The sequence below is a fragment of the Anoplophora glabripennis genome, unplaced genomic scaffold (assembly GCF_000390285.2).
Source record: "Anoplophora glabripennis isolate ALB-LARVAE unplaced genomic scaffold, Agla_2.0 scaffold13, whole genome shotgun sequence".
NCBI classification, from domain to species: domain Eukaryota; kingdom Metazoa; phylum Arthropoda; class Insecta; order Coleoptera; family Cerambycidae; genus Anoplophora; species Anoplophora glabripennis.
The window spans coordinates 1,432,102-1,444,993 of NW_019416478.1; the positions used below are offsets into that span (position 1 = coordinate 1,432,102).

The 12,892-nt window shown below is 32.6% G+C and overlaps 1 protein-coding gene across 1 annotated transcript in view; it reads left to right on the forward strand.

The window, feature by feature from the left end:
* The window catches only part of LOC108904345 (fatty acyl-CoA reductase wat-like), a 45,637-nt gene that overhangs the window by 13,855 nt on the left and 18,890 nt on the right, over positions 1–12,892 (forward strand). Inside the window, exons 2-3 of the mRNA XM_018706864.1 lie at positions 10,034–10,307; positions 10,537–10,785. Coding sequence (XP_018562380.1) covers positions 10,056–10,307; positions 10,537–10,785 — 501 coding nt within the window. The 5' untranslated portion in view covers positions 10,034–10,055. The remainder of the gene's footprint in view (positions 1–10,033; positions 10,308–10,536; positions 10,786–12,892) is intronic.

Consider the following 12,892-nt stretch of genomic DNA (forward strand, 5'->3'; position numbering starts at 1 on the left):
ACACTGCCCGTTTCACGAAAAACATTAACACAACGCTGAACTGCACTTTGAAAAATTTTATACTCAACAACGCCGGGAAATTGATTTTGAAATTCTATGAAACATTCCTCAATAGAATACTTCCATATTCCATCAATCTTGCGTCCATTTCTAAAGTAGGACTCTATGATAAACACTTTTTGTTCTTGAGAAAACACCATTTTAAACGCTTTTTAAAACGAAAATATTCAAATTGATAGCGGCGATATAGCGCTTTGACAGATGACGTTTAAGTTATTTGCTATACGCTACGCCCTACGTCCAAATTTTCAGAACCAACTTGACCACGTTTTTATTTGAACGCTCGTTATTTAAAATTTTAAAAAAAGTTTATATAAACTCTTTTGTTTATTTATATCTGAGGAACAGTATTAAAGTTTGTGTATTTCCTTGTAAGACACCCTTTTCTTTCATGTCAAAATAGTCAATGCAAATATAAGAATATAATTACGTCTCCACTGTTTTGCGATCTTGATTAGTTATCCAAGTCAAGGTTTTAGTGGGATAAAGATCAATATATAAAAGAACACTACACACACTTTAGAGCCCTGAGGATGGTGTAAAATAACACCAAAACGTTGGCAATTATTTAAAATATAGTGTTCTTTCATTTATTGATCCCACTAAAACCTTGACTTGGATAAGAATATAAATAAAAACAATCGTGATTATTAACTAATAAAATTATAAAATTACTTTAATTTGATTACTTAACTAGGTAATTATTGTTTAGCGCATTTGGCTGTGCGAAAATATTTAATAGCTATAATTTATTTTTATTTCTGTTCGTTTGTGTGCGAATCGTATATGAATAATATTAATTATAGATATTATTCGGTTCATTGTCTGACGTTGTTTTGAAGCCAACATACTGGTTACCAGACACATATCCCACAATACAGTTTTAGCTAAGTATAGGTACATATAAAAAATATTAATGGACTAATGCGATATAGACAATTTATAGAATTAAAAATTATATAAGTATTTCGAGACTTATTGGAATCGGCAATTAATTTAACTTAATCGCAAGTCCGGTATTCAAATCTGACAAGTTCATTGGTAGATCCTTCATCATGGGTATTTCCGTATCAGGCAAGACATAAAAATAAAAAATATGTCTTTCATAACAAAAATATAATTAAAACGGCATATAAAATAAATTTGCATACAGCTTGTTGGATTATGGGCCACTTGAACAGTGACGGTGCATTTGACATTGACTTATAAATAGATTGTGAAATAGTTGCAAATATTTTGACATTGCCTAGACATAGGTAGACGTTCTCCGATACAACTATTGATTAAATTCATTCAAATTCGTTAATATAACTATTTATACCTATAATAGACCACTTTAAGTTTTGCACTGGCCCTGGCTCAACAACTTTTTCAGAATTTTATTTAAAATCTTTACATTAATTAACATTTTTCCCCAGTGATAAATATTTCTATAATAATTAAACAATAAATAGAATGGCAAAATATTGTGTTCATAAAATCTAATATGCTAAATCTGTGGTCACACCATGTGCCGCTCTATACTCACAATACACAACGCACGCCAGGTCGGCAGGGTGCCGCTAGATACGTACTGAATAAATTGATCGATGCGAAGCTTCAGGTCAGTGGCAAACATGTACATGTTATTGTACAATTACACTGATAGTGGGTTTATTAAAATGTGAAGTACATGATGCTTCGCCACCATTATCCATTAAACTCTTCGACTATTTTAGATATGCGCCTGTGACCTCGGATAATGTTGACGGTTATTTTTTTTTAAATGGGTATTTACCGATCGCTGAAGACAATTAACCGCGGAACGTTTAGGGCAACTGTTTATTAAATTATTATTTTGTTAACATTTGCTGGTACTTATTATAACGTACCTATATATTTTATGGTGAGTTCCATGTGAACCTTATTTGTTTCATGCTATTATGCAAATACTTACATATACAGGGTGTAAGAAGTTTGACTGCTGTTACTTCAGCATGAGATAGAGTAATCATAAGTGAACAAAAAAGTGGTATACTACAGGGGCATAAGATTAATAGTTTTCAAAATACAGCGAGCATTAATATTGGGGAGTTTCATAACAACGTGACAACAGCGCTTAACCTAATGTTACACAGCTGATGCACACCACGTGTGCATGCGGCAGACGTGTCCTACGGAATAACAAATATGTAAACAACTATTATTGTGAAACATTTAGTAAATTTAAAGACAATTGTTTTTCAGTGTTTAAATAAATAAAATAAAATGTATCGACTTTGTAGTACGAAGATAGTGTGCTTAAATTTTAGCTCGGATTTTAGTAATTATGAATCTCTTAAAACAGGAACTTTTAATCAAATTATGAATATGAAAAATATGTAATTAAAGTACCCAAAGATTCACGTCCAAATAATCATACGTATTAAAAATAATTTAATGACTTACCAAAAAGCAAAATTCAGTCATTTTTAAACGCACAAGTACAAAACAAACCACAACATATGTTCAAAATGTCCACTACTATTTTCAATACACGCACGACCCGTTCGAGTCCATTTTTCGCTCACGCGCTGGAAAGCGCCTCAAGAAAAGGAAATAGTGGTACGCAAAAAACACTCCGACACGGTCCAATTCCAGATACCAACACCAACTGAATTGCGTATTGTTGGATAGCTTAGTACGTCGTGTTAACCGCCGCTCCGTTGTCATATTGCTCGATATGAATTTTACCGAGTTCCCGATCTCTAATAAGGATTTATCCATGGGCGTAGCTAGGGGGGAGCAGGGGTGTGCACGGCCCACCCCAGAAAGCCCGGTGCCCACCCCAGAAAAAAGATCTAATATTATCGTCTATCATATCGGCATGTCGGTAAGTCGCTGACTACGTGACTTTTTTTTTTAAAGAACTGTGTTCAGGTTTTTATAATTTTATTCGGCAAGTTGTTGATTGCGAGAGCTATTTTTTAGAGACTCCATAGAACTTGCAGCCCTGAGCCCACCCTAAGTAAAAATTCTAGCTACGCCTATGCCTCATTTATATGTCATGTGTTTTAATGAAACGACACTAATTGTAACAAGATTTCGCAGCGTTGCCAACTTAACATATCTAGTTACTTACCAAAGTCAGTTTAATATCAAAGTGGTGTCGCGGGAAAATTTAAAATACTTTGTAGGTAGTTCTCATTAAATAAAATAATACTAAAGTAATAAAATGAANAATAGAGTAAACATGAAATAACTGTTTAAAATCAAGTGTAGCCTAACAACAGTTATTTTGTAATTATTTAATAAATAATTTTTGACAATTCCTTCTACCAACAGTTCCACGCAGACAATTGATTGCATGCCGAGGGAATAAAGTGCAACTGTCGTAAGAGGAATTAAATTTAAAACAAAAGAATGTAAATAGAGTTTAAATCATTAACACTGTAGTTTACACACCTGCTGAAATAATTATTACTTTAGTTATTTCAAACCATGAAAGGTAAACGGTAGCTTTATTCCAGATGTTGATTTCTAACAAAAGGCTACAAGAAAAAATATCAAATAAGCACATATCTAGGTATAGAAGTATTTACAAAGTACCATTTTTTTTAATTTGGTACAATCATCGTTACCAACCATTATTACCTATGACGTTAACTCAAATCAAAATAATAACCGACTTAAAAAATCTGTAAGTATTAATAGTCGAGGAAATAAAGCTCTGAACCTCTGAAATCTGTGCAGTAAGTTGGATCGTGATGCGGTTTTTTGCATTCGATTCGTTAGAGCGTCCAGAAAGTTTGTGACCCTATGTGATCAATGAGAAATGAAAATTGCATCGGTGCATAAGAAAAATGCATTTTTAAAATTGTATCTCTCAGAGATAAAATATGAAAAATTTATAACTCAGAAAATATTGACGGAAATGAGTTCAATTTTGCTACTCGGGGGTTTTTGGGATCGCTGAACACGAATATCACGACGGCAACGGTCTCCGAGGTACTTACTGCCCAGGGTGGCCGGTTTCCACGACGTCTCCTGGAGTTTTGTGAAAATTCGTTATAAACTTAGCCGAAATTCGTTACCTCGGGGTTTTTGTACTAAAACAACACGTCTTTATTGTTAAAAATTATTTTAAATTGGATTAAAGTTATATGCAGAAGTTGGAAGAAAATATCATACAAAATATGGAAAAACAAATTGTCCAACAAACAAATTCGTAATATTGTGAATAAATTTCAAGAAACTGATTCAATTCAAGATCAAAGAGGTAAAATTTACAGTCATAGTGGTCGTTCAGAAGAAAATGTTGCAGTTGCCAATGATAGTGTCACTGCAGAACCAAATACATCAGTTCGTCATCGTTGACAGCTATTAGGCACTAAACAAACCACTTTATTCAATATCTTGTATAAGGATCTTCACTAAAGGCTCACAAAATACAGTTAATACAAGAATTATGGCCAACAGATCATGGATTTGGTCATGGTCGTACATTGGTTACTTGAGCTCTTGCAGTGAAAGAAGAAAATGATGATTTTTTTTAACAAAATCATCATTAGTGATGAAGCTCTTTTCAAAATTGGTGGATGTGTAAATAAACAATCAAAATTACTGTAGCTGGGCTAAAGAAAACCTACGAGTTACATTGGAACAACCACAAAAAGTACCTGTTTGGTGTGGTTGCTATCCCCTAATTTTTTTCAAATGGGAATGGGGTTCAAGTGGGGGTCATTAGAAAGGGCTTTTAATTCTCTATACATCGATTCTTACTTTTTGAAAATCGATTCATTATTTTAGAAAATATAGCTTTGAAAATACGAACAATATTTTTGACGAGAAATGCGAAAATCGATTTAATTTTACTTCAAAACTTACGGTATTAGTCAAGTAAATGCTGAAAATGTTGTCCGCCAACTTGCATACAATGATACAGGTTGTCTTCAAACCGTTGTCGAACATTCTGGAGCACTTGCGGTGTTACTTCGCGACATACATTAATGATTCGTCCTCGCAGATCTTCCAAGGTATCAGGTGGAGTGCTGTAAACTTTGCTTTTAATGTGCCCCCAGAGAAAGAAATCTAAAGGATTTAAGTCGGGTGACCGAGGGGGCCACTCAATTGCACCTCTTCGTCCTATCCAGCGTCCTGGAAACGTCTCATTTAGGTAATTGCGCACATTGAGCGAGTAATGTGGAGGAGCTCCGTCTTGCTGGAAAATCAGTTCGTGTTCATTGTAAGCAGGGTCGTCCTCTATGATATTTGTTAGAGCTGGGTCGATGACATTTTGTAGTAAATCCAAGTACATATCGCCTGTCAAATTTCCAGGAAGGAAAAAAGGACCTACAATGGAATTTCCAAAAATACCTGCCCATACATTCAACTTCTGGGGGTGTTGGGAGTGTGTCTCATGGAAAATCCTTGGATTGGTATCAGCCCAGTAACGACAATTATGGCGATTCACTAAACCATTCAAGAAGAACGTACACTCGTCCGAAAAACACACATTAAAGAGGAAATTATCGTTTATCGCTCGTTCAGTCATTATTTCGCAAAATTGCAAACGACGATCAAAATCGTCTTCATTTAGCTCTTGCACTAGCCGAATCTTATAAGGATGGAATTTGTATTTTTTTAATATTCGTTGGACACTTGTACGACTCACTCCTGTCGCAGTAGCCAATTGCATTGTACTCAGCGTACTATCCATTGCCACTTGCCCCAATACCGCTATTTCCGTAGGTTCATTTAGTACCGGATTTTCAACCTGCCTCTTTTTGTTATGAACGGAGCCAGTTTCGCGAAATTTGGCCACCAATTCGCGAACAATTTTTCCAGACGCATGTTTCTCAGGATGCCGTTGGTTGAACAGTTCGGCGACCCGATTTCCGCATTCATTGTTTTTGAAAAAAAGCTCAATAATTTCTACTCTTTCTGGAATTGAGTACACCATAATTAATCAATTTAAAAGACTCGGCAGTATTGGTACTCTTCAACTACAAGTCACAAGACAGTTATCTAGCAACTTCTTGTGGCCTATCTAAATACGAAACAAAAAGCGGACAATTTTTTGCTCACCAAAATCAGGCTAAAGAATTCGCAAATCAGAAAAAAAAAACAGCGAATTCTTTTGAAGGAATTTACCAAGCTAATACCGTAAGTTTTGAAGTAAAATTAAATCGATTTTCGCATTTCTCGTCAAAAATATTGTTCGTATTTTCAAAGCTGCATATTTTCTAAAATAATGGATCGATTTTCAAAAAGTAAGAATCGATGTATAGAGAATTAAAAGCCCTTTCTAATGACCCCCCACTTGACCCCCATTCCCATTTAAAAAAATTTGGGGGATGGCACCCCCACTTAGGGGGTTGAAGATTTTGCTATGCTTTTTGCGCCAAAAGTTGTCCCCCTCAGAAGCAAACTTTACCTGTTTTTGGATTTTGCCGAAAAGTTCATTACTACCCTGTAATGCCTTGCGGTACGTTTTCGATGGGCTACCCTGTATACACGCTGTATATTACAGTTTGAACGTATAGTACCTAGAGATACATACTGGATCCTTCTTAAGTTTATGATGTTGAGTCTTAAGTTATTGTTGAAATACATTATATTACCATACATATTATTTTTTGTTGTGATAAAATAAATTTTTTTTTGGAATTTAATGAAGTTTTTCTCCCTGTAAACTATAAAATTAGCAGAACATCTACATTAAGATGACTAGTAAATATTGTGAATATTACATGTCATCATGTTTATGATTTTAGACCGCTTAAAACTTTCGGGTATGAGAAAAATGGAAGACTATACATACATTTACATAATTACACATTTAGATCTTTGTGAATAAAACAGCACAATATAAAAATACGGTATGGAAAATGTCAATATAATTTATATTAACACTACTGTAATACATTTGGAATGTTAATGGTATGCGATTTTGGAAGAATCAATTACAAAAAAATGCTGTTATTTTTATAGTTCACCTTTTTTTCATTGATCTTCATTTGTTTTTCCAATTTGTATAATTAGATTTTTTGTCCGTATTCTCAGAAACATCGTTTTTGAGGATAGAAACAACAAAAAGAAACTACTGCTGTATCAAACTGAATAAGTGTAAACAATGAAATGAAACATACAATACGTAAATAATGTATAACAATTAACCCTTCAAAATAAACAGCTAATAATAATAAGAGAGCAATAAAATGTTTATTATTAAAAAACAATTAATCTTACCTCTAAATCTAAAAGCAAAATATTTACTTGTTGTATCGCAAAAGTACATAACAGTTCGCCCCCGTGAAGGCGTTTTCGTAGGTATACCAAAACCGGATTACAGAAGAAAATTCAACTAGAAAGTATGTATGTAGTAGTAATAGTATACGTCCATTCAATGAGGTCAATTTTACTCAATTCCGAACAAAAATTGTTACAAGTTCCGCATAGCATATAAATATGGCATTACCTTGCGACTTTTGCAACTTACGTGTACATTGTAGTGATCAAAAGTAATGAATGTCATATGAAGATTGTGAATACCTATTAAGGTTGGGACACGTTATACCGTGCCTTACTGTTAGTGGAATGTCGACCGAAAGATGACCGTGTTTCAACCCGTTGGACACGAAACCATATTAGTCATATCAGTTGAACTGTAGCTAGGGAATAGCCCAAGAAATAAAAGTTATATAGTGCCGATGTGTGCTTTCACCCTAGGGGTGGATGCCACCCCTTCTGGAGGGTGGGAATTTTTTATTAAAAATAACCTCACGATTCGATAGAGTCAATACTTTTTGAGTTATTTGCGCCTAAACATGTTCGTTTTTAGCCCAAAAATGGTTGTTTTTGGGCCATTTTTCGCGAATATCTCAAAAACTACAAGTTTTATCAAGAACATGATTATAAGCAAAAATTAAGGTAATTTTAAATAGCAAAGATATTGCTTTTTTATTTTTTTAGGTGGTATAGAACCCGAGTTATGACTCCCAGAAATTGAAGTCAATTTCGAAGATAGCTATAATCGAAACGTTCAGCGTCCTGTGGCGGAAAAATTAAAGGATTTTCGAGGAAAACTTGTATAACACTTATTAAAGTTTTTGAAAAGACCTTTAAATTGACTGATGGTAAAAGTCGCTAGCATGAAAACTAATGAAGTTACAATCAAAATAAAATGATTGTCTTGATTTTTGAGAAAAAAAATCGCTATTAAAATTACGTAATGACTTGACGGAAAAAAAATTAAACGTATTCCTTCTGCAATTTATTTTATTTATATATTAACAGTAGATTGTGGGAATTTGAACGATTTTAGAAGCCTAAATTTTAAAAAATATTTCATTTTGAATAAAATTTTCAATTGTTTAAAAAATCGCCATTTTTCAAAATATTTCAAAAACTAACAAAGTTATTAAAAAATGATAAGAAAAAAGATGCTCCAAGACTGCCTTTCCTGATCTTTTTTAGCTTATAAATCTAAAAAACGAAGGGCTCAAAAAAAACGGCAAATCACAGAACTTAAAGTGCTTTAAATTCTCTATAAAAAGGGTTTTTCAGTAAATTTATAACTTAAATTACAAAAGTTATGGTCAAAAAATTAATCGCATTTTTTCGGTAAAATTTTCGGAAATTACCAACATCTTTGTGTATTTTGGAGCACTTGTGAACTGATTTGAGTAAGTATTTTAATAATATAGATACACACACGTATCCGAGTTCACATGTATATGTATGTGTACATTCGGAAATTGTCCAAGGCCTCGAATTTAGATTGGCACCAAGCGAAAAATTCTGTATGCGCACATGTAAAAAATAACAGACCATTTTTAAACCATTTTGTATAATACATCCATTTATAATGTACATATATAAAAAATGTTTTATATGATATTAATTTAATAAGAAAATATTAAGAATAAATTCAATAAAATTAAAAAAAAATTNTTGAATCGTTAATGATTTTCAAAAGCATCATCATACTCACATATAATTTTTAGGAAATTTTTCTATAAGGGGTAGGTTTTTTTTATGAGGGATAGGTCTTCTATAAGGGTTTTTTGGGTGGCTGAAAAGTTACAATATATCATAGATCCTTTGAAAACCAATAAAAAGTTTATAATTCAACATGCCATGCCATTAAAACATCTCAAGCTTTCATTAATATTTTATTTTATTATAAGGGATGGTTTTTAAGGGTTGCAACTTTGTAATGAGTCGTAAGCCTTCTAATGAATAACAAAAGAAATGCAATACATTGTGAATGCACCAAAAGAATATTTTAAACTGTTAAAACCTTTTTTTTCTATTTTTTGGCCATTTTTTAAGGATTTTTAAGGGTTGAAAAGTAATTAGATTTCATAAATTATATTAAAAAACATGAAAGGAACTTTATCCAACATATTTGAACATGAATTGAATCTTTAAAAACGTAAATCTGCAATTTTCGCATTTTTTTCGTACAAGGGTAGTTTTCATCCCTAAATAGAAAAAAACACACATCTAGACAATAAAACTTTTGAGGGGGGGGGTCAGATGAGCTTGTATGCAAATTTTCAGGAAAATCCATTCTATCCGAAAAAATTGGGAGCTTTTACCTTATTTTCGCCTTCAGTGACTGGACTATATAACTTTCTGAATATTTTGAAATTTCAATATATTTTTTTTAATTTCAACACTTGGACATTTGAAATATTTAATGTGAAATTGTAGAAATAATTTTTTTTCGATATTTTATCGCTAGAATTTTTTTTTCAGCTTAATTGAGGTTTAAGGAGCAATAAACCTTCTCTTTTAACTTTTTTATAAAACTGACGATTCAGTGAAGAAAACGGTTTTACCGATGGATTTCAAATTTACATCTCATGGGCATATATTGAGCTAAAACAAAGTTACTTCCTTTCTAAAATCACTAAGAAAATCTGGAAATTTTTCTGCTCCCTTATTTTCCTTTGCCGAGTTTAAATAGGGCAGGACTATTTCAATAATATCTTCTCGTTTGTTTCAGGCGTCCAACGCTAAAAAAAAAAATGGAACACTATGAGAGGGAGGGTGGTGACATAACCGCATCCGACATGATAGTTCCCGCACAAGACAGCGACATCTTGGAGTTCTACAAGAACTCCACCGTATTTATCACGGGCGCCACTGGATTCCTAGGAAAACTATGCATAGAAAAACTACTCCGTACCTGTCCCAACTTAAATGCGATATACATACTCATTAGAGCGAAGAAAGGCAAGGACGTGTACAAGAGATTCGACGAACTTTTCGATGAACCTGTAAGTTATTTTTTGATATCTCAAAGTGACGTCCATTTTCGTAATTTCTGGTATCCCACCTCGATAATATTATTTTGTATAACCGAGCAAAAAGTATAAATTTGCGTTTCCAAAAAGAAGCACAAACTTACACATTTCGGATGAGTGAGCGATTATACATTATTAAAAAATGATTTATCATCTAAATCCTTTATTCAGATAAAGATGAACACATTTTGTAACATTTCAGAGCTTCGACCCGCTTAAAAGAAAGTACCCAAATTTCAAGCAAAAAATAAAAATAGTGGTAGGAGACGTCAGCCTGCCGGACCTAGGGCTAAACGATGAGGACAGGGAGAAACTTATCTCTGAAGTGGACTGCGTCATACACTTCGCAGCGACTGTTAAATTCAACGAAGCTATCAAATTGGCGACTTACATCAACGTCAGAGGAGTTCGAGACATTTTGAGGTTATGTAAGCAGATGAAGAAGTTGAGGGTAAGCATCACTGGTATTTTTTATCGGTTATAATACGGCATTGTAACACCGGAGTTCAAAGGAAATAATTTCTAATACTAGTGCTTCGAAGAAATTGCTTTGGACCTTATAGTCCACAGTACAGGCCCCCTCTGGAAAGTTGATTGCCACATACTTTATAACTTCTGAGGAGCAATTTTTTCACTCCAAAAATTTCATATTTATAAATGGTTATTAATTATTATTATGTAAATTATTATTTGTTTCAAATAATTATAATATTGCTTATTTTATGCTTAAAAATTTAAAAGTTATAAACAAATGAAGTTATTTTTGAGGCGATTAATACGATTTTAGTGCATAATGCATTATTTCTAAATAAATTAATATTATACTTGATATAAAAATCTTTTTTTCTCTTTCAAGATTTCATTGGCGTTTGTTATTTTTCTTTACACAAATTTTCCTATTTTTCTAAAAGAAAATCCCAAAACTTTTGTGCACAATTTTTTTACACCATACATACTTTTTTTAAATAATTTAATTCTTGTCTCCATATTTATTTGGCTAAATTGAGCATAAGAGATTTACAATTACAAGAATAAAACGTAAAATATATACGACAAAAAATTAGAATTTTTTGTCGTATTTTTTGTCGTATGAACTATATGTCTATCTCCTCTTGTTTTCGAGATAAAGAGAGTCAAAATAAAATTTTTTAAATAGAATTTTTACGAAAATTTCTAATGTACAATTTTATTTTCTAAAAACAATGTACTTTTGTTAGAACATCCTAATGTGGACGGTTTTCGAGAAAAAAGGCTTTTAATTAAACTCTTACAATATTACACTATAAAATAAGTGACTTTTCTCAAAGTAAGCTTGAGCTTTGAGAAAAGTCACTTATTTTATACACCGTAATATTGTAAGAGTTTAATTAAAAGCCTTTTTTCTCGAAAATCGTCCACATTAGGAAGTTCTAACATGAACTAGCGTCCTCTATGAAATATACAAAAAATAATTAGACCAGCGTATTTGGCATCTTTAAAAACCTCGGAATACCAAATTTCATAAAAATATTTCGCACCGTTCGGAAATTTTCATAAAAATGTTATTTAAAAAATTTTATTTTGTCGCTCTATATCTCGAAAACAGGAGGAGATAGACATACAGGTCATATGGCAAACAATTCTTATTTTTTGTCGTCCTCACCCCCTGTATTTATAGGAGGTCTTTCTGAAACACCCTGTAATTTTTACTTATAAAAAACACTTTTCTATCGTGTGTTATTTTTGTCCGACATGTGGTAATCGATTTATCATACCCCGTGAAAATTCCGATTTTCAGCTGCCGGACTGAAAAAACTTTAAAATTTGTCGGACAACAATACATTTTGACTGAATTAATTATTTACAATTTATTTTACTAAAAATTACCTATGTGGTAATTGATTTTCAATACCCTGTTATTTTGGCATGTTTCGACCGGTAGACACGTCAATGTCGGAAGAATTTATGTCGGACAAATTTAAATCGGCATTTGCAACAAAATTTCCAGTAACTGAAGCTAAAAATAAAAGATGTGGTCTTGACTTATCAAGACCCCGGGAAATTGCCATGTTTTTGGACTTTTCCAAGTGGAAAAGCGGAGGAAATCGAGAAAAGTCGTGTACTGTGGACTATAAAATACAATTTTGACACTGACAACTTGCTTTTGCAAGAACCTTGACGTCTTTGATTCCGTTATAATACAGCAATCACAAATGTATCTTTTATTAGCATATAGGTTATAACTTTAGTGTTTAAAATAAATCTCTTTTAATACTAGTGCTAAAAAGTCATTACTTTGAGTTCTAGTGCAAAAAGTTTATGCCATTTTTAGAAATGCTATATTTTATGTGCTGTAATATCAGATATAGGTTATTAGCAGTGTGATTCACAACTCAATGAACCGAGAACAGGTGCCTGTAGAGTACACCAAAACAAGTTGATTTTTCATTTGAATTTTTCCCTCATGCGTGCGTTTGCGACTAAGGCTAGAAATAAAAAAAAAAATCCAGGTTGCACATTTGAAATTAAAAAAAAGAAATGATAGATTTCGATGTATTATTATGAAATCTACCATGAAA